We start from the raw sequence: 21,581 nt of genomic DNA, 5'->3' as shown, positions 1-21,581 counted from the left end.
CCATTCCCATACAAATGTCTCAAAATGAATCTATATTTCCTTCCAGAACCCTCTCCCTCAAATTTCTGTTCTAGGATTTCCCCCTTGACATCTTTGCTCAAGCTATAATCCTCTTGCCTGCCATGCTTTCCCCAGGTCTTTATCCCATTGAAATCATACTTTCATTTTAGCCTAAAGCTGGAGCCCACCATGTCTGAAGAGCTATGCTGATATCTATTTCTTTTATGAACCTAAAATGTCACTCACAGCAACCTAAGCACATTAAAAGACAGAAAAAAATTCCAATTCATTTTGCAAATTTAATATAACTCCAATACCAAAATATGACAGCACACAAAAAGCAAACAATAAAGCAGGATCAGCAAGCAGATTTTTCATAGTGTGTCACCCTCAGCTGATTGATAATATCTGCTTATACTGCTGTATGGACAAAGATTCCAAGGATGTACCTTGGATCCACGGGAAGAACTGCTGCAATTAATTAGCATTATCTGTAAACCTGGGATCTGAAAACAAAACACCAAACAGAAGCACATTTTAGCAACAAATGTTTTCTTATACTTCCATCATTGTCCTCATCTCCCTACCCAACCCTCCCACTTCGGGGTTTCTTAAAATTTCCCAGCTATTATACCCATTCCCATAGGCCATGCTGTGGCAATGTTGTAATTACCTGAAACCTCACTAGCCATAGAAGCTACAGGCAACAAGGCTGGTGGCTTCACCACCAAAGCCAGCACCATTTCTTGGTCCACCGCCAAAGCCATCACCACTGCTTGGTCCACTGTTGAAGCCAGAACCTGTGCTTGGTCCACTGCTGAAGCCAATGATAGAACTGGGTCCACCATTAAAGCTGGTGCTGATGCTAGGTTCACCAGTAAAGCCAGTGCTGGTGTTGGAACCACTGCCAAAGCCAATGATGGTACTTGGTCCTCCATTGAAGCTGGTATTAGGCCCAGCACTAAAGCCATCACTGATGCTGAGGCCACCACTAAAGCCAGCACTGGTGCCCAGTACACCACCAAAGGCATCACTTGAGATCAGTCCACCACCAAAGCCAGCACTGGTGCTCAGTCCACTACCAAAGATAGCACTGGTGCCTAGTCCACTACCAAAGCCAGCACTGGTGCTCAGTCCACCACTAAATCCAGCACTGGTGCTTAAGCCATTGCCAAAGATGAAACCGGCGGTGGTACTGGATCCATCACCAAAACTAGAGCTGGTAGCACCACTAAAGTAAGTGCTAGTGCTAGGAGGGCCACCAAAGCATAGGTTGGTGTTAGATACACTGCCAAAGCAGAGGCTGGTGCTGGGAAGTCCACCAAAGCCAATGCTGGCACTGGGAGAAATGCTAAAGTCAGTAGTAGTGCTAAGTGCCCCACTGAAGTCTGTACTAGTGCTGAACACACCGCCAAAGCCAGACATACTGTTAGGTGCACTGCTGAAGCTGGCATTAGTGCTAACAGCACTGCTAAAACCAGCACTGGTGTTGAGTGCATTGCCAAAGCCAACACCGGTGCTGAATGAACCACTAAACCTGGCACCAGTGCTGGGAGGACCACCAAAGCAAATGCTGGTACTTAGTGTACCGCCAAAGTCAGCACTGGTGTTGGAAGAGCTACCAAAGGAGACACTGGTGCTGAGTACTCCATCAAAACCAGTGCTGGTGCTAGGAGAGCCATCAAAGCAGATACTGGTACTAAGTGTGCCACCAAAGCTGACATCAGAGCTGGAAGAGCCACCAAAGCAGATACTAGTGCTGAGTGTGCCACCAAATCCAGTGCTGGTGCTGAGTGCACCACTAAAGACTGTGCTTGTTCTGGGTATAGTGCCAAAACTTCTACTGGTAATGAGTGTACCACAGAAGCCAGCAGTGGTACTGAGTGTCCCTCCAAAGCCAGAGCTGACTCCACCACTGAAATGGGGACTGGTGCTGAGTGGGATACTGAAACTAGAGCTGATCCCACCACCAAAGCTGGCACTGGTACAAGGTGTGCCACCAAAGCTAATGCAGGTTTCACTGTTGAAACTAGAGCTGGTGCTGGCTGCACCACTGAAGCTAATGCTGGCTGCACCACGGAAACTAGTGCTAGTGCTGGGTGTGCCACTAAAGCAAATGCTGGCTGTACTGCTGAAGCTGGCACTGGTACTGGGTGTGCCACCAAAGTTAACGCCAGCTCTGCCACCAAAGCCACCACTGGGGCTGGTTGCATCACTGAAGCTAATATTAGCACTATTGCTAAAGGTAGCCCTGATGCTAGCTCCTCTGCTGAAGTCGATGTTGGTGCTGGAATCTGCATATTCTTGGGCTATGGCCTCAATTTCAAATGAAAATCTGTTCCAGGACTGATCATCATAGCCTAACTCTTCCCTTGTTAGGCAGTCTATATCCATGTCATCCCAATTCCAGGGCCCAGCCACAGCTTCCTCTCCAATCCCCATTTGGGCTCTTGCCTCAGCCCTGGCTTCAGCCTCAGCCTCAGCCACAGCTGCAGCTTGCACTTCCATCTCTACTGCCTCCCGGTACTGAGCAGCCCAGTCCTTGGGGTCTTTCTTCTGCACCTGAAATGGGGATGATAATCATTATGAGGATAATAACATTTGTAATTATATATTAAGTACATACTATGGGCTTTGCATAAAAGCAATAGTAGTATTTTTTTTTTCCAATCATGGGTCAATCCTGATATCCATTTCAGCTCTGATAACTAAGGTGCTGTGTGTGATCTTGGACGAGTTAACCTCATGGAAAAGATGGAAAATGATAAGAGAGTAAGTTATGGATTGAATGTGTCCTCCTAAAATTCATATGTTAAAGCACCAGCCCCCAATGTGACTGTGTTTGGAGATTGGGCCTTTATGGAAGTAGAGCTAAATGAGGTCATAAAGGCGGGGCCCTACTCCAATAGGATTAGTGTTTTTATAAAAAGAAGCTCTCTCTCTTGGGGCACTTGGGTGGCTCAGATGCTTAACGCATCTGATTTTTTATTTCAGCTCAGGTCATGATCTCATAGTTCGTGGGATCAAGCCCTGTGTCAGGCTCTGTGCTGACAGCACAGGGCCTGCTTGGGATTCTCTCTCTCTCTCTCTCTCTCTCTGTCTCTCTCTCTCTCCTTCTCTGCCCCTCCCCCATTCGTGCTCTCTGTTTCTTAAAATAAATAAACATTTAAGAAAAGAGGAGGCTCTCTACCACATAAGAACACAGCAAGAAGACATTCATCTGCAAGCTGGAAAGAGGCTTCATCAGAAACTGACCCTGCTGGACCTTGATCTGGGACTTCCAGTCTCCAGAACTGTGAGAAAATAAATTTCTATTGTTTAAGTCACCCAGTCTGTAGTATTTTGCTATGGCGGTGCAAGCAGACTAACACAAAGTATGAAAAAGGAATGAAACAATTAAACTTTATGTTCAGCAACATTCTCAAACATCAATGAAGTTCCACATATGTTTGTATATGAACTGCAGGCTACCCTGTGCCTGACCATCCCTGCATGTAGCCTGCCCCAGCTGGGGGCATCCAGAACCCTTAATATAACAAGTCAGAATTCTCTCCTATTACCTTACATGCAAACTTGAGGACTTTCATCTTGCTAGTCTCATGGTAGGAGCGCAAGCCCCAGAAGAACTCATATTCAGGTGGTCTGCTGTTAGGGACCTTCTTGCACTCCAGGTACCTTGGAGAAAGGAAATGAAACTTGCTTCTAACCAAGCAAATCTGCTGTGTAACCACTGGGCACTAGATGGCAACCTCTTTGAAACAAATACTAAATTCAGCTCCTGGAGAAGGATTTCTAAGACCCTTCTTCCCCAGACTCACTCCCAAACCTAGTTCATGATCTTGGTCTCTAATATTGAGTCATTTCCCATTAGCTCTGTGCAAAGCAGTCACTTGATGCTTCAGAGAAGGAATGTATAGGGCATGGTGTCACAGGAAGGCCAAAGTATCTTGCCACCTGTGAGGAGTAAACCCAAGTTCCTGTTGGGTGTGTTGTAAACAGAGGAGCCATTCTTCAGGCACCCTGCTCTGAGCACACCCCAAAGCAAGGGTCTTGTCTTTGGTCTAGCCCAGTCCTGGAATTGTCCACTTATAGGAATGGTGGACAGAACTCAGTTCTAGGGCATAGGATGCTCTTATTACATCTAAAGCTAGTATAATAAAATGGCTGATAAAGCAATTTATTAACCAAGCCAGCACACTCAGAACATTTCAGGGCCAAACAAAGCCCCCAAATACCACTTACTTCTGCTTCACAAACTCGTCTGTGATGAGCTTCCTCACTTCCCCAAAAAGTGAGTGCCTCACCCTGACAATGGGCAAAATAACCCATAAACAGAGATGAAAACTTCCCAAATGAGAGCAGAGGCATTTCTCAACATGGAAGAGACCTCTCTAGCACATGCAGCAGTCCCAATGAAGCCGGGCGAGTATTGAACACATGGTCACTGGAAGCAAGAAACTGAGGCCAGATGGTTCTTTGTCAGGGGTGCCCCTGAAGTTCTATCTTATATCTCAGCTTAGAATGACATAGCAATTACATAGGGAGAATGAACTCCAGGGAGTTCAGGACCATTTCATCATCCACCCACGTCAGAACCCTGGACCCTCTACCCAGTCCAGCACCCTTGCCCACTCCACCAGACCACCAGACTGATGAATTCCTGGGATTCCTCTCTAGTCAAAGGACAACATGGACATCAAGCACTGAAAGAGCCCAATCATACTCAGGGTGCAGCCCCAGCTTGCGCAGCACCTCCCAGATGACAGCTGCAAGGGGAGGCAAGAGGAGACAGGGACAGAAAATGAACATGTGGAATTCCAACTGTGGCCACCCATTCAGCTACATGCTCAGCCACTCACCCTCACTGGCCTTGTTGCCATTCATAAAAATGACACTCAGAATCACCATAAGAAGACCTAGTTTGGGTGTGTCCTTGGTCCTAGGGGAATAACAGGGTAGAGAGAAGGTTTATGTCTAGCAGCTATCTGCAAATAACACACCAGTCAGTTCACTAAGCTAGCCTCTCCCAGATTCCTCAGACGTGAGAGAAATCTGCCCAGTCTATGCTTCAAGCTCTATGTGACCCTGGGCAAGGCACTTAGACTCTTGAGCCCCAGTCTCCTATTCAGTAAAATGGGAGAATCCGATCTTCCCCTGCCTCAGGTTGCTAATAAGATGGAAGAATGCTTGTTAAACTGGTACAACCCAGGTACCCAGCCAACGTGAGTCCCTTCTTTTTCTCCCAGATCCTTATGTTCCAAGAGAATTCTAGGAATGGCCCCAGTGATGGCCCCTGTCCTTTAAGAATCATGATTCACCTACCCTAAGAAACCCTCCTTTGGTAGAGAATCACTCTACCAAAGCCAGTAGGAAGAGACAAGCAATGACAGGTCTACTTTCCTGGGAAGCTTCTGAAGAAACAGAAAACCTCACAGTAGGAATGCACTGCTTCAGGCTTCTACACCTTCATTTAATCATAATCAAGCACCACTACTGTGTGCAGGGCTCCAACTGGGTGTAGGAGCTGGAACGGGGGCTTCTTCAGCCCTGTCTTCCTGCCTCTCCAAGGAGATATGGGGAGAGATGACAGGGATGGGATAGGGCCATAGACAGAAGCAGAGCCTCCCTCCCATCCCAGCCTTTTCCCAGCTTACGTTCCCAGTATGCCTGCAGAGGATTCCTGAGTGCTGATCAGAATATACAAGCTAATTTGCTTATCAATTTCCTTCAGATTGACTCGAAACATCTGCCAAGTAAAAGAATAGCCTGTGAGATCACAAAATTCAGCCTAGGCATCAATGATCTTCTTGAGCATCCCACACTTCCCTGTGTAGAGTTTCAAGTGTGTGTGCAAAATCAGTGAGATAATGCACACAAAGCACTTAGCTAAGTTGCCACCACTACAGCAAGCAGGTAAGAAATGTACTATTATTATCAGCATCACCTTTGTAATTAGTGTGGATCTAGGGATACAGAGAATGGGGAATGAAAGGGAGAGGTGAGCATCTGAAATACATTACAGGACATGTCTAGCAGCAGACAGGACTAAATTGGGAGGCTTGGGTCCTAGCTGTGCTTTTACCACTGACTTGCTGTGTAACCCTGGGCTAGTCTATGTTCCCACTTAGGCCACTGTCTGCCTATATGGACAGTGATGGGGTTGGATTAGTGAGTCTCTGTGGTCTATCCCGGAAGGGACATGTATATCTTTGTTTGATTCAAGGCTTCCCCATTGCGCCCATCCCCCAGGGCTGCCCCTTCACCTTCTCCAGAGCGTAGCTTGCTCGTTCAATGATCTCTGGAAAATATTCATCATATTCTTTGATGACATCCTTCAGCATGTCTGTAAGAAGGGAAAGGTAGGAGCAGCTGGGCTAAGCAGGGGCCACAGAGCTGCAGCCCTTTTGACAACCTGTGGGCTCAGTGCAGTTTGAGTTCTGAACTATGTTAACAGGAGATGCCAGCCATGGCACAGTGTAAGAAGGGAAGAGGAGGACATATGAGAGAATGAGGAGCTATAAAGTAAATGGTTACCCCAGGGCATGGGAGAGATGGGAATCGACAGGAGATTTCAGGGAGGAGGGTTGGTATGACTCTACCTGAGCGCTTGATGGGGATCTTTGGTCCTTAACCAATAGGTATTTCACCAACTTATTTGCCTGGGAGAAGAGGAATACATGGGGAGATCTCAATATGTTTTTATAAAACTTAGAAGAATGACAGAAAAGAAGAAAGGTGAAAAAAAGAAGAGACTGGACAGCATTGGAGTCTTACCCTTTCTTGCAAAAGAGCCACATCTCGGGGTGGCGGAGGCCTCCAGCCCCATGGGACCAACCTGTAATTATCACCACCTCTCTCATCCCCATTCAGATGCTTGGGCTACATCATCAGAAAGAAGGAAGGTCCAGAGTCACCAGGTGAAAGAGACAGCTCTGTATCCTTATCCTATCTTCTCCTAAAAATCCCTTAAACCCTCCCTGTAATGGGTCTTGACCTTACAATTGGCGACCCTGAGTCCCAGATTTGTCTTTCACTGTCTTCCAGGAAGGAGTTTCATTTCCCTATCAGGACAGAAGCCACCCAAGGGCAGGACCTGGGGTTCCTCCTCTTCGTCAGCCACCAATGACTGGACAAGTCACTTCACCTCTCTGAAACTCAGCTTTCTTATCTGTAACACTGTATCTGTGATCCCCAGATAGCAAAAGTTACTTTCAAAACATAAAGATACAACCTATATGACTGTACCCAAGACAAAGCTTGCCTCATGGTAACTATTATGAAAATACAAGTTGAATTATATCCAGGTTGTAGCTAAGTGTATGGATGTATTATTTCCCCACCAATCTATGAACCGTCAGGGAGCAGGAACTATATCACATTCTTCTCAGCATCTCTCACAGCCTATCTGAACACAGGTACTGGCTCAGACTAAAAAGTCTCAGTAAACTTTTATAGAACAAATGAACAAACTAGGAGGATAGGAATGGGAAAGAAATGAAAAATTAAGGGTGGTAAGGTCAGAGATCTCACCTTTTGTTTCTTCTTTCCCCGGGTCCTGGTTGTAGGCTCCAGACTCAAGTGAGCCAGGTAATCATCTGCCAGAGCCTGGACAGCAGCAGCAACCTGAGTCTCAAGGGCATTTTTGTTGGTCCTAAAGGTGGCCATCTTGGCCTGGGCCCCTTGGTCAACAATTTTAGTCTGGCTTTCAGCTATCTGGGCCTTAGTGGCAGACTTATGAGCCCTGGACCCTCTCCTGACCTGGAAGGTGGCTGCTAGGGCTTGGTTTGTGACCATTTGAATGGCAGGTGGAACCTCATAGGCAGAATTTGGGCCTTTAATGGCAGTCTTCTTGCCCTTGAATTTTTTGGGCCAGATAGCTGCTGCTGTGGCCTCAATCTGCCTGGTAGCTGTCTCAGTGGCATTTGGGGCCTCTAGAAATTCAGTGTCAGTATGTATGCCCTTAACAGTTGCCTTCTTGGTTTTGGAAGCTTTATTAGTTCTAATGCAGGCTGCTGTGGCATGAGTAGTAGCTGCCTCATTAGTAATTCTGCCTTGGGTAATAGCTGTGTGGGTGGTGGTTAAAGCCAGTGAGATATCAGTAGCACTAGTTATAGCCTTATCAGCAGCCTTCTTAGCTTTGGAAGCTTTCTTGGGCTTAGTGGGGGCTATCAAGGCCTGGGAGTTGGCTGACTCAATGGTAATTGGAGCCTGGATAGCCTTCAGGATGTCTGGTAGGTTGAGGGCCTGTAAGGGAGTCTTGATCTGTGCAGTAACACTCTCATTGCCAGTTAGAGATTGGAAGACTTGGTCTGCTTTAGCCATAACACTCTTTGTCTTATTGGCTTTCATAGGCTGAGCAGTGACTGAAGAAGCCTGAGTATTGGCTGCTTCAGTGGTAGCTTCAGCCTGGTTGATATGGGGGATGGCAGGTAGGTTTAAAGCCTGCAAAGTTACTTTAGGCTTGATAGTGGTAATCACATTGGTAGATGAGACTGTAGGGGCAGCAGGTATGGTCTTAGTAATAGCCTTACTAGAGGACTTCTTGGTCTTGCTTTTCTTAGGCTGGTTGGCAACTGGTGGGTCCATGGCCAGAGGGTCCTTGGTTGCCGCCAAGAGGGTATGCATCAGCAAGACTCTATCTTCTGTCGTCCCAGTCTGTATATCTGGAGGGAAGTGAAGCCCCAGGCTCCCAGGGGGAAGCAGAGGGCCCTACACACTTAGGATTACGATCTACTGAGCCATCTGGCCTCCCTACAGCCCACCCTTTCCACGAAGGCCTCCCCTTCCTCTGCGCAGTGATTGAAGGGGAGGGTGAGGGAAGAGAAAGGGAGCAGGAGATAGAGTAAAACAGGTTTTCCTCTCCTCCTCCTTCCCCTGGTAGGGGGAGGGCTGAGACAGGTTAGGCAGGAAATTCTTCAACTATAGAGTGGTAGGGGGCTCAAGAGCAATAAATGAACTCAGTACGGGACAGATGGACTGGTGAGAATGTACAGAGACCTCACCTGGAATGGGAGCATCCTATAACCGTAGTCATTTCTCCTATCCATTTTCTGAAAGGCCGAGTAACAGCTGAGCCTGAGGGGAAGGGGTCTGAGTTAGGGAAGAATGAGAAGAAGAGGGAGATTCACCCGACTTCCTGCCTATCCTGAAGGAAGGGGGAATCTCATCTAACTTTGGACCCCAAACCCTTCAATGACTGCGTTCTCATACCTAGAAACCCAGACCACCTATCCAAACCCTAGCTCCTTTTGCCTCCAAGAAACTGCAAGTCAGTTATACAGCCCCGCCCCTTTAGCTTACACACGCCCCCTACTGCAACTAAATAGTGCGCATGCGCACCAACTGGTGCGGGGTGGGAAGAGTAGTATGTATTCATGCCTTCATGCACATGCGCTTTGGTGGACTGGACAGTCAGACCACCTCAATCCCACAGACACCCCCTCCTCTCAGAGCAGCAGAACATGTCGGCCAGCCTAACTGCATCCTATTCCTAACTGCATCATATTTCAGTCCAAACGATCCCCCAACACCAGCCCGCTCCCTCCCTGCAGGACTACTTTGCACCGCCCCTTCCCCAACACAGCCCACCTCCTCTTTGTGGTATAGACACGCACCCGCCCCTTCCTGATATGCCCCCTCCCTCCATCCTGCAGTATTTCTCCACACCTCCTCTTTCCCTAATACGCCCCTTCCCTTCTCTCTGCAGTATGTCCCTGCACCTCCCCTTCCCCCAAACCGCACCGACACTTCCACGTTTACAAGTGACTGGTTCGCCCTTTCTGCGACATGGATACCCCACCCACACATCCAACGATATTACGCTATAGTGTATTCCTTGTTCCCGAATACTACCAGGTTCTATCCCTTCCCATTTCAAACCACAATCAACCAGGTCCTAGCCCCTCTTTCTGCCCGTCTGAGTTAGGTCGTTTTAGCTATTCAAAATAGATTTTGCCCCTCATTTCTGGGTCCTGATCACTACTTAGGTGGCCCAAACCGGATCCTGTCCCCTTTCGCCAGCCTACTAGAGTCCTGCCATAGCTTATCTCCCTCCCGACTCGGGTGCTACTTCTTTTTCTACTGCCTGAACCACTGATTGATCTTTCTGCAGTCCGAACCGGGTCTGCATCCCTCCTTTCTGCGGCTTGAACAGATTCCAGATCCCTCCATTAATAAGGCCCAAAGGGGATTCTGCCCCCTCTATCTCCCTTATGAATAGGATCCAGGCACCTCTGAACCGGACCACTTTAATGTGGTTAGTTTCCAAACCCGTAGCAGGTTTTCTTCAAGGCTTAGGGTGTGTGGAGTCAAATACATTGAAGCCACAGCCCACAGGCCCCCGCAGGGTCTTCACTAAAGCTGGGCACCTTAGCTCACCTTGTGCTCTGGAGTCCAGAAGGCGTCCGCTCTCTCCAAGCCTCTCCTTAGGTCTGAGCCTGTCAGCTTCCCCTCCCCAGCCGGAAGTGGTCCTGCTTTTTTCCACCTCCAGAGGGGTCTCATTCCTTGCCTGTCAACCTCCTCCCTTACTCACTACTTTCAACCTTCCATTCTCCTCAGTGTAGTCGCTTTTCTGCATACTACCTCCAATTCAGCTATCGCTGTCTCTTATTCTCCATTTGATTTCTCTATCCCCCACTCTGTATCCCCATTCTTATTTGACTTCTCTGTTCCCCCTAAGAGGACTGTGCTTCTTTGAGCTCCCATACCAACCCTTCCTACAGCACCCCCCCCCCATGCCAACACTAATTACAGAGTGTGTTGTTGTAGTGTGTGTCTGGGTCTCTCGCCCTGGGAGCTGTTCTGGGGCCAGAGGTCTAGGTCATATTCATTTCCTTCTCAAGTATGACCAGATTAAAACATTTAGAGTCTCTAAACACTAAAAAATAGGGTGTCCCACATCATATGCAATTCAGAATAAAAACAGTAAGGGTAAGAAAGCCTACCAACGTTTTTAAATTTATCCCTGATGACTATATTGATGCTTTCAAAGAATATCAACTTATCTGAAAAGCTTTATTGGGACCATGTTCTCCCTTTACAGGTGCACTAAGCAAGTACTTAAACTCTCTCTCTCTCTCTTGTGAAATGGAGCACTGCTCCTCAGCAAAGAGTTCTTGGGCTTTTATTTATTCATTCAATCATTAATTATATGTTGAGCACACAGCTGTGTCAAGGTGCTTGTTGGATGTGGGCAAAGACAAGTAAGATAAGATAGTTATACACACACACACACAATGGAGTATTACTCGACAATCAAAAAGAATGAAATCTTGCCATTTGCAACTAGGTGGACAGAACTAGAGGGTATTATGCTAAGCAAAATTAGTCAGAGAAAGACAAATATCATATAACTTCACTCATAGGAGAACTTTAAGGTACAAAACAGATGAACATAAAAGAAGGGAAGCAAAAATAATATAAAATCAGGGATGGGGACAAAAACATAAGAGACTCTTAAATATGGAGAACAAACAGAGGGTTAATTGAGGGGTTGTGGGTGGAGGGATGGGCTAAATGGATAAGAGGCACTAAGGAATCTACTCCTGAAATCACTGTTGCAGTATATGCTAACTAACTTGGATGTGAATTAAAAAAATGAATTAAATAAAAATTTTAAAAAACGATAGTAGCTGTCTTCAAAGATCTCAAATCTATTCTTTTTTCCTAAATATCTTAATTAATTTGCTTTGTTACATTTTTAGTTTAATTCCAGTTAGTTAACATATAGTGTGATATTAACTTCAGGTGTATAATGTAGTGATTCAACACTTCCATACATCACCATGAGCTCGTCACAAGTGCATTCCTCAATCCCCATCACTTCTTTAACCAATCCCTTCACCAACCTCCTCTATGATAACTATCAGTTTGTTCTCTATAATTAAGAGTCTGTTTCTTGATTTCTCTCTGTCTCTCTCTGTCTCTGTCTGCCTCTCTCTCTCTCCTCTCTTATTTTTTTACCTTTGTTTGTTTTTTTTCTTAAATAGCACATATGAGTGAGGTCATATGGTGTTTGTTTTTCTCTGTGTTATTTCACTTAGCATTACATTCTCTAGATACATCCATGTCAATGCAAATGGCAAGATTTTATTCTTTTTATGGATGAATAATATTCCATCTTCTTTATCCACATCTTCTTTATCCATGGACACTTAGGCTGCTTTCATATGTTCCCTATTGTAAATAATGCTACTATAAATATAGGGGTGCATGTATCCCTTTGAATTAGTGTTTTTTGTATTCTTTGGGTAAATGCCCATTAGTACAATTGTTGGATTGTAAGGTAGCTCTATTTTTAACTTTTTGAGGAACCTTCATACAGTTTTCCACAGTGGCTATACCAGTTTGCATTCCCACCAACAGTGCACTAGTGTTCCCTTTTCTCCACATCCTCACCAAAACCTGTTGTTTCTTGTGTTGTAGGTTTTAGCCATTCTAACAGATATGAGGTGATAACCACTGTAGTGTTGATTCGCATTTCACCCATGATATGTGATGACGAGCATCTCTTTATGTGTCTGTTGGCCATCTATATGTCATTTTTGGAGAAATGTCTATTCATGTCTTCTACCCAATTTTTAATTGGATTATTTGGTGTTTTGGGGGGAGGGTGTTGAGTTGTATAAGTTCCTTGTATAGTTTAGATACTAACCCTCTATCTGATATGTCATTTGCAAGTGTCTTCTCCCATTCTGCACGTTGCCTGGTAGTTTTGTTGACTGTTTCCTTCACTGTGCAGAAACTTCTTATTTTGATGTAGTCCCAATAGTTTGTTTTTGCTTTTGTTTCCCTCACCTCAGAAGACATATCTATTAAGATGTTCCTATGGTTGATGTTAAAGAAGTTACTGCCTGTGTTCTCTTCTATGATTATTATTATTTCAGGTATCAGATTCAGGTCTTTAATCCATTTTGAATTTAGTTTTCTATCTGATATAAGAAAGTGATCCAGTTTCATTTTTTTTGCATGTTACCTTCCAATCATTTGTTGAAGAGACTGTCTTTTTGCCATTGGATATTCTTTCCTGCTTTGCTGAAGATTGACTATAGTTGCGGGTTCATTTGTGGATTTTCTATTCTGTTTCATTGATCTATGTGTCTGTTTTTGTGCCAGTACCATAGTGTTTTGATCACTACAGCTTTGTAATATAACTTGAGATTGGGAATTGTGATGCCTCCAGATTTTCTATTCCTTTTTAAGATTACTTTGGCTAATCAGGGTCTTTTGTGGTTCAGTATGAATTTTAGGATGCTTTGATCTAGTTCAGTGAAAAATGCTGTTGGATTTTATTTTATTTTTTAAATGTTATTTTTGTTTTTTATTATTTTTTAAATATGAAATTTATTGAAAAATTGGTTTCCATACAACACCCAGTGCTCATCCCAAAAGGTGCCCTCCTCAATACCTATCACCCACCCTCTCCTCCCTCCCACCCCCCATCAACCCTCAGTTTCTTCTCAGTTTTTAAGAGTCTCTTATGCTTTGGCTCTCTTCCACTCTAACCTCTTTTTTTTTCCTTCCCCTCCCCCATGGGTTTTTGTTAAGTTTCTCAGAATCCACACAAGAGTGAAACCATATGGTATCTGTCTTTCTCTGTATGGTTTATTTCACTTAGCATAACACTCTCCAGTTCCATCCATGTTGCTACAAAGAGCCATATTTCATTCTTTCTCATTGCCACGTAGTACTCCATTGTGTATATAAACCACAATTTCTTTATCCATTCATCAGTTGATGGACATTTAGGCTCTTTCCATAATTTGGCTATTGTTGAGAGTGCTACTATAAACATTGGGGTACAAGTGCCCCTATGCATCAGTACTCTTGTATCCCTTGGATAAATTCCTAGCAGTGCTATTGCTGGGTCATAGGGTAGGTCTATTTTTAATTTTTTGAGGAACCTCCACACTGTTTTCCAGAGTGGCTGCACCAATTTGCATTCCCACCAACAGTGCAAGAGGGTTCCCGTTTCCCCACATCCTCTCCAGCATCTATAGTCTCCTGATTTGTTCATTTTGGCCACTCTGACTGGCGTGAGGTGATACCTGAGTGTGGTTTTGATTTGTATTTCCCTAATGAGGAGCGACGTTGAGCATCTTTTCATATGCCTGTTGGCCATCCGGATGTCTTCTTTAGAGAAGTGTTTATTCATGTTTTCTGCCCATTTCTTCACTGGGTTATTTGTTTTTTAGGTGTGGAGTTTGGTGAGCTCTTTATAGATTTTGGATACTAGCCCTTTGTCTGATATGTCATTTGCAAATATCTTTTCCCATTCCGTTGGTTGCCTTTTAGTTTTGTTGGTTGATTCCTTTGCTGTGCAGAAGCTTTTATCTTCATAAGGTCCCAGTAGTTCATTTTTGCTTTTAAATCCCTTGCCTTTGGGGATGTGTCAAGGAAGAAATTGCTACGGCTGAGGTCAGAGAGGTATTCTCCTGCTTTCCCCTCTAGGGTTTTGATGGTTTCCTGTCTCACATTCAGCTCCGTTATCCATTTTGAGTTTATTTTTGTGAATGGTGTGAGAAAGTGGTCTAGTTTCATCCTTCTGCATGTTGCTGTCCAGTTCTCCCAGCACCATTCGTTAAAGAGACTGTCTTTTTTCCATTGGATCTTCTTTCCTGCTTTGTCAAAGATGAGTTGGCCATACGCTTGTGGGTCTAGTTCTGAGGTTTCTATTCTATTCCATTGGTCTATGTGTCTGTTTTTGTGCCAATACCACTCTGTCTTGATGATTACAGCTTTGTAGTAGAGGCTAAAGTCTGAGATTGTGATGCCTCCTGCTTTGGTCTTCTTCTTCAAAATTCCTTTGGCTATTCGGGACCTTTTGTGTTTCCATATGAATTTTAGGATTGCTTGTTCTAGCTTTGAGAAGAATGCTGGTGCAATTTTGATTGGGATTGCATTGAATGTGTAGATAGCTTTGGGTAGTATTGACATTTTGACAATATTTATTCTTCCAATCCATGAGCACGGAATGTTTTTCCATTTCTTTATATCTTTAGAGAAGATTTTTTTAATGTTTATTTTTGAGAGACAGAGAGAGAGACAGAGCACAAGTGGGGGAGGGACAGAAGGAGAGGGAGATGCAGAATCTGAAGCAGCCTCCAGGCTCTGAGCTGTCAGCACAGACTGATGCAAGGCTCAAACCCATGAACCATGAGATGACCTGGGCTGAAGTCAGATGCTTAACCTACTGAGCCACCACTCCCTGTTGGGAGTTTTTTGATTACTAATTTAATTTCTTTGTTGGTTATCAGTCTGTTAAAATTTACTAGTTTCTCCTCTTTCATTTTTGGTAACTTATATGTTTCTAAGAATTTATCCATCTCTTCCAGGTTGCCCAGTTTGGTGGCATATAGTTTTTCATAATATTCTCTTCTAATTTTGTATTTCTGTGATGTTGGTTATTTCTCCTCTCACATTTGTGACTTTATTTATTTGAGTCTTTTCTCTTTTTTTCTTCATAAGTCTGGCTAGAGGTTTATTTATTTTTTATATTTTTTCAAAGAACCAGCTCCTGGTTTCATTGATCTGTTTTGTTTATTTTTTTATTTTCTATAGCATTAATTTCTGCTCTAATCTTTATTATTTACTTCCTTCTGCTGCTTTCAGATTTTATTTGTTGTTCCTTTTCTAGTTCTGTTAGGTGTAAGGTTAGTTGTTTATTTGAGATTTTTCTTGCTTCTTGAGGTAAGCCTGTATGACTGTATACTTCCCTTCTAAAACCACTTTCACTGCATTCCAGATGTTTTGGACCATTGTGTTTTTATTTTCATTTCAAATTTCATTTTATTTATTCTTATATATCTTTGTTGACCCATTCAATGTTTAATAGTATGTTATTTAACTTCCATGTGTTTGTGGTCTTTCTAGATTTTTTCTTGTGGTTGACTTATAATTTCATAGTGTTGTGGTCAGAAGAGAGTCACGGTATAACTTCAATATTCTTGAATTTCTTGAGGCTTCTTTGGTGGGCTAATATGCAATCTATTCTGGGGAATGTTCCATGCGCAGAAGAAAAGAATGTGTATTTGCTGTTTTAGGATGGAATGTTCTGAATACATCTGTTAAGTACATCTTTTCTAATGTGTCTTTCAAAGCCATGGATTGTTTCCTTGTTCATTTTCTGTTTAGATGATTTCTATATTGATGTAAGTGGAATGTTAAAGTCCCTTACTATTATTGTATTCTTATTGATTAGTTTCTTTATGTTTGTTATTAACTGTTTTATGTATTTGATCACTTCTACGTTGGGTGAGTAAATATTTATAATTGTTATATATTCTTGTTGGATTGTACCCTTTATGATTATATTGTGTCTTTTTTGGTCTCTTATTACAGTCTTTTAAAGTCTGCTTAGTTTGTGAATGGAGCTAGAATGTATTATATATATACTAAGTGAAATAAGTCAATCAGAGAAAGACATACACCATATGATTTCATTCATATGTGGAATTTAGGAAACAAGACAGATAAACACATGGGGGGAGGAAAAAAGAGAGGGAAACAAAACACAAGAGACTCTTAACAGTAGAGAACAAACTGAGGGTTGATGGAGGGGGTTGATGGGTGGGAGATGAGCTAGATGGGTGATGGGTATTCAGGAGGGTACTGGTTGGAATGAGCACTGGGTGTTGTATGTAAATGATAAATCACTCAATTCTACTCCTGGAACCAATATTGCATTGTATATTAACTAAAATTTGAATTTAAGAAACACCTCTTTAATTTATTATAAGTATTGCTGCCTTAGCTTTCTTTTGACATACATTTGCATAATAAATATTTTTCCATGCCTTCACTTTTTTTTCTCATTAAACTTTTGCTTTAATGGGTCTCAAAATTCTGTGACAGATTTTTGATCAAAGTTGTTTCCATTAAAAAGTACTGATTTTAAAAACTAATAAAACTGCCACACACACACACAAAAAAAACAAATGGTCCACAAAACATTCTCCTTTCCTTCTGAAGGTTTTACGATGCATTATCATTAACCAGTCTTTTACTATTAAACTTAAACTGCCAATTCACACAAACAGTTCTGAGACTGTTCTTCCACCAGTGATTAAGACTGGGGTGGCAGGTATTGGGGATAATATTCATTTAGCCTTCTGAGCTTTCTCGGCAGACTTGGTGACCTTACCAGCTCCAGCTGCCTTCTTGTCCACTGCTTTGATGACACCCACAGCAACCGTCTGTCTCATGTCACAAACAGCAAAACGGCCCAGTGGAGGGTAGTCAGAGAAGCTCTCAACACACATGGGCTTGCCAGGAACCATATCAATGATGGCAGCATCGCCAGATTTCTAGAACTTGGGACTATCTTCCAGCTTTTTTCCAGAATGACGGTCAATCTTCTCCTTCAGCTCAGCGAACTTGCAGGAGATGTGAGCTGTGTGACAGTCCAGCACAGGTGCCTATCCAGCACTGATTTAGCCTGGATGGTTCAGGATAATCATCTGAGCTGTAAAGCCAGCTGCTTCCATTGGTGGGTCATTTTTGCCATCACCAGCCACATTGCCACGACTAACATCTTTGACAGATATGTTCTTGACATTGAAGCCCACATTGTCCCCAGGTAGAGCCTCACTCAAAGCTTCATGGTGCATTTCAACAGACTTTACTTCAGTTACAACATTGACTGGAGCAAAAGTGACCTCCATGCCTGGCTTAAGAACACCGGTCTCCACTCAGCCCACAGGGACAGTACCAATACCACTAATTTTGTAGACATCCTGGAGGGGCAGATGCAAGGGCTTGTCAGTTGGACGAATAGATGGCAGAATGCAATCCAGAGCTTCAAGCAGTGTGGTTCCACTGGCATTGCCATCTTTGCGGTGACTTTCCATCCCTTGAACCAAGGCATGTTAGCACTTGGCTCCAGCATGTTGTCACTATTCCAACCAGAAATTGGCACAAATGCTACTGTCTTGGGGTTTTAGCCAATTTTCTTAATGTAGGTGCTGACTTCCTTAACGATTTCCTCGTATCTCTTCTGTCTGTAGGGTGGCTCAGTGGAATCCATTTTGTTAATCCATAAGTTGTTTTACACCCAGTGTGTAAACCAGAAGGGCATGCTCACGGGTCTGCCCATTCTTGGAGATACCTACTTCAAATTCACCAACACCAGCAGCAACGATCAGGACAGCACAGTCAGCCTGAGATGTGCCTGTAATCATATTTTTTGTAAAGTCTCTGTGTCCTGGGGCATCAACGATGGTCACATAGTACTTGCTGGTCTCGAATTTCCACAGTGAGATATCAATGGTGATACCACGTTCACATCTGGCTTTCAGTTTATCCAAGACCCAGGCATACTTGAAGGAATGCTTTCCATCTCATCAGCCTCCTTCTCAAATTTTTCGATAGTTTTTTGTCGATCCCACCACATTTGTAGATCAGATGACCAGTAGTGGTAGACTTGCCTGAATCTACGTGTACAATGACGACGATGTTGGTATGAGTCTTTTCCTTTCCAATTTTGGTTTAGGTTTAGCGGTGGCTTTCATGACACCTGTGTTCTAGTGGCAAACCCGTTGCAAAAAATCTCCATGCCCTCACTTTTAATGCATGTCTTTAGGTCTGAAATGAGTTTCTTGTAGACAGCATATAGATGGGTCTTGTTTTTATCTTGTTTTACATTCAGAACAATTATTGATAGACATGTATTTATTACCATTTTATTATTTTTTGGCGATTGTTTCTGAAGAAATCTCTGATTCTTCCTTGTCTTTCCCTTTTTCATGTTTTGCTGATTTTCTTTAGTGATATATTTGAATTTATTTCTCTTTATCCTTTGCATATTTATTAGTGGGTTTTTATATATGGTTACCATTAGGTTTGTATATAGCCTCTTCTGCATATAACCATCTCTATTAACTTGGTTATTTAAGTTTGAACCCATTCTTTACTCCTTCCTGCCCACATTTTAGATGCATGTCTTTATATTTTATATCCTTTTATTTTGTGAGTTCCTTGATTATTTTTTACAGAAATATTCCATTTAGATTTTATGTTTCCTACATCTTTTTTTTGAAATTTATTTATTTAAATTCAAGCTAGTTAACATACAGTGCAGTATTGGTTTCAGGAGTAGAACCCAGTGATTCATTACTTATATATGTAAATGCTTATTCCAACAAGTGCCTTCCTTAATGCCTATAACCCATTTAGCCCATCCCCTTACCCACTTCTCCAGCAACCCTGTTTTTTCTCTGTATTTAAGAGTCTCTTATGGTTTGCCTCCCTCACTCTTTTTATCTTATTTTTGCTTCCCTTCCCCTATGTTCATCTGTTGTGTTTCTTAAATACCACATATGAGTGAAATCATCTGATACTTGTCTTTCTCTGCCTGACTTATTTTGCTTAGCATAATAATCTAGTTCCATCCATGTTGTTGCAAATAGCAAGATTTTATTCTTTTTGATTGCTGAGTAGTATTCCACTGTATGTACATATATATATGTATATATATAGTATACTATATATGTATAGTATGTATATATATAGTATCTGTGCATGTAGTATGTATATATATATATATGTATATATATATTTACATACTATATGTACTATATATGTATATATAGTATACTATATATATAGCATTGGTTATTGTTGATGATGCTGCTATAAACATCGGGGTGCACATGCCCCTCAAATCAACATTTTTGTATCTTTTGGTTAAATACCTAGTAGGGCCATTGCTGGGTTGTAGGGTAGTTCTATTTTTAATTTTTTGTGTTTCCTACATTTACTGTCACTTTTGATTTATCCTTTCCACTCAAAATATCCCTTCTAATATTTCTTGCAGGCATAGTTTAGTGGTCATGACATCCTTCAGTTTTTGCTTATCTGGGTAACTCTTTATCTCTCCTTATATTCTGAATGATAGCTTTACTGGATAGGGTATTCTTGGCTGCAGACATTTCCTATTCAGGCACTCTCTTCAGGCTTGTAAAGATTCTGCTAAAAAATCTCCCAGTATCCTCATGGGCTTTCCCTTGGAAGCTACTGGCCTTCTCTTGCAGCTTTTAGAGTTTTTCTTTATAACCAAATGTTACCAATTTAATTAAAATGTCTTGTTGTCAGTCTGCTTTTGTTAGTTTTGATTGTACTTCTCTGTGACTCCTGGATCTGGATATCTGTTTCCTTCCCCAGAGTAGGGAAATTTTCAACTATTATTTCCTCAGATAAATGTTCTGTCCCCCTTTCTTTGTCTTCTTCTTCTGAGACTCCTATAATACAAATGTTATTATGTTTGATGGAATCACTGAGTTCCCTAGCCTACTCTCATTTTGCACAATTTTGTTCTCACTATTTTGTTCAGCTTATTTTCCATACTCTGTCTTCTAAGTACTAATTTTTTTCTTAGCGTGTTCTACCATACTTTTCATTCCATCAAGTGTGGTTCTCATTTTGTTTCCTTGTTGATTTTCTGTTTAGATGATCTTCCCATTGATGTAGGTGGGGTGTTAAAGACTCTTACTATTATTATATTACTATCAATTAGTTCCTTTATATTAGTTACTGAATGATTTATATATTTGGGTACTTCCAGTTGGATTCCTAAATATTTATAATTGCCATAAATTTTTGTTGGATCATCCCCTTTAGGATTGTACAGTGCCCTTTTTTTAATATACATTATTATCAAGTTGACTAACACATAGTGTATACAGTGTGCTCTTGGCTTTGGGTGTAGATTCCTGTGATTTATCCACTTACATACATCATCCAGTGCTCATCACAACAAGTGCACTCCTCAATGCCCATCACCCATTTTCCCCTCTCCCCCACCCCCATCTCCCCTTATTTTGTTCTCTGTATTTAAGAGTCTCTTGTGGATTGCTCCATCCCTCTCTGTTTGTAACAATTTTCCCTTTCCCTTCCCACATGCTCTTCTGTTAAGTTTCTCAAGTTCCACATATAAATGAAAACATATATCTGTCCTTCCCTGACTGACTTCTTTCACTTAGCATAATACCATCCAGTTCCATCCATGTTGCTGCATTTGGCAGGTTTTCATTCTTTCGCATTTCCAAGTAGTATCCCATTGTATATATAAACCACATCTTCTTTATCCATTCATCAGTTCATGGACATTTAGGCTCTTTCCATAATTTGGCTATTGTTGAAAGTGCTGCTATGAACATGGGGGTACATGTGCCCTTATGAATCAGCACTTTTGTATCCTTTGGATAAGTTCCTAGTAGTGCTATTTCTGAGCCATAGGGTAGTTCTACTTTTAATTTTTTGAGGAACCTCCACATTGTTTTGAAGAGCAGCTGCACCAGTTTGCATTCCCACCAGCAGCACAAGAGGGTTCTGATTTCTCCACATCCTCTCCAGCATGTATAATATCCTGATTTGTTCATTTTAGCCACTCTAACCAGCGTGAGGTGGTATCTCAGTGTGGTTTTGATGTGTATTTTCCTGATGAGGAGTGACATTGAGCATCTTTTCATGTGTCTGTTGGCCATCTGTATGTCTTCTTTGGAAAAGTGTCTATTCATGTTTTCTGCCCATTTCTTCACTGGATTATTTGTTTTTGGGGTGTGGAGTTTGGTGAGTTCTTTATAGAT

General features: G+C 42.4%; 1 protein-coding gene, 1 non-coding gene and 1 pseudogene across 2 annotated transcripts; all 3 read right to left on the bottom strand.

Annotated features, from left to right (window-relative positions):
* Positions 1-363: 363 nt before the first annotated feature.
* LOC101096210 (trophinin) lies at positions 364-10,640 on the bottom strand. Its single transcript, XM_004000556.5, is given in 13 exon segments — positions 364-2,562; positions 3,561-3,675; positions 4,243-4,305; positions 4,724-4,766; positions 4,860-4,939; positions 5,655-5,746; positions 6,264-6,343; positions 6,600-6,623; positions 6,626-6,659; positions 6,775-6,879; positions 7,531-8,709; positions 9,003-9,075; positions 10,378-10,640. Coding segments are annotated over 12 exon segments (3,738 nt in total). The 5' UTR covers positions 9,048-9,075; positions 10,378-10,640; the 3' UTR covers positions 364-684.
* LOC111558869 lies at positions 3,910-4,038 on the bottom strand. The gene has a single exon (XR_002739995.1). It is a non-coding gene; the product is annotated as a small nucleolar RNA SNORA11 (small nucleolar RNA).
* A 6,446-nt stretch (positions 10,641-17,086) lies between the features above and the next one.
* On the bottom strand, positions 17,087-18,403 carry LOC101095958 (annotated as a pseudogene).
* Between the last annotated feature and the right edge of the window lie 3,178 nt (positions 18,404-21,581).

This window comes from Felis catus, chromosome X (assembly GCF_018350175.1).
Source record: "Felis catus isolate Fca126 chromosome X, F.catus_Fca126_mat1.0, whole genome shotgun sequence".
Taxonomy (NCBI): Eukaryota; Metazoa; Chordata; class Mammalia; order Carnivora; family Felidae; genus Felis; species Felis catus.
Note: the sequence above shows the minus strand (reverse complement) of the source record. Positions and strands in the feature narration are given on the sequence as shown.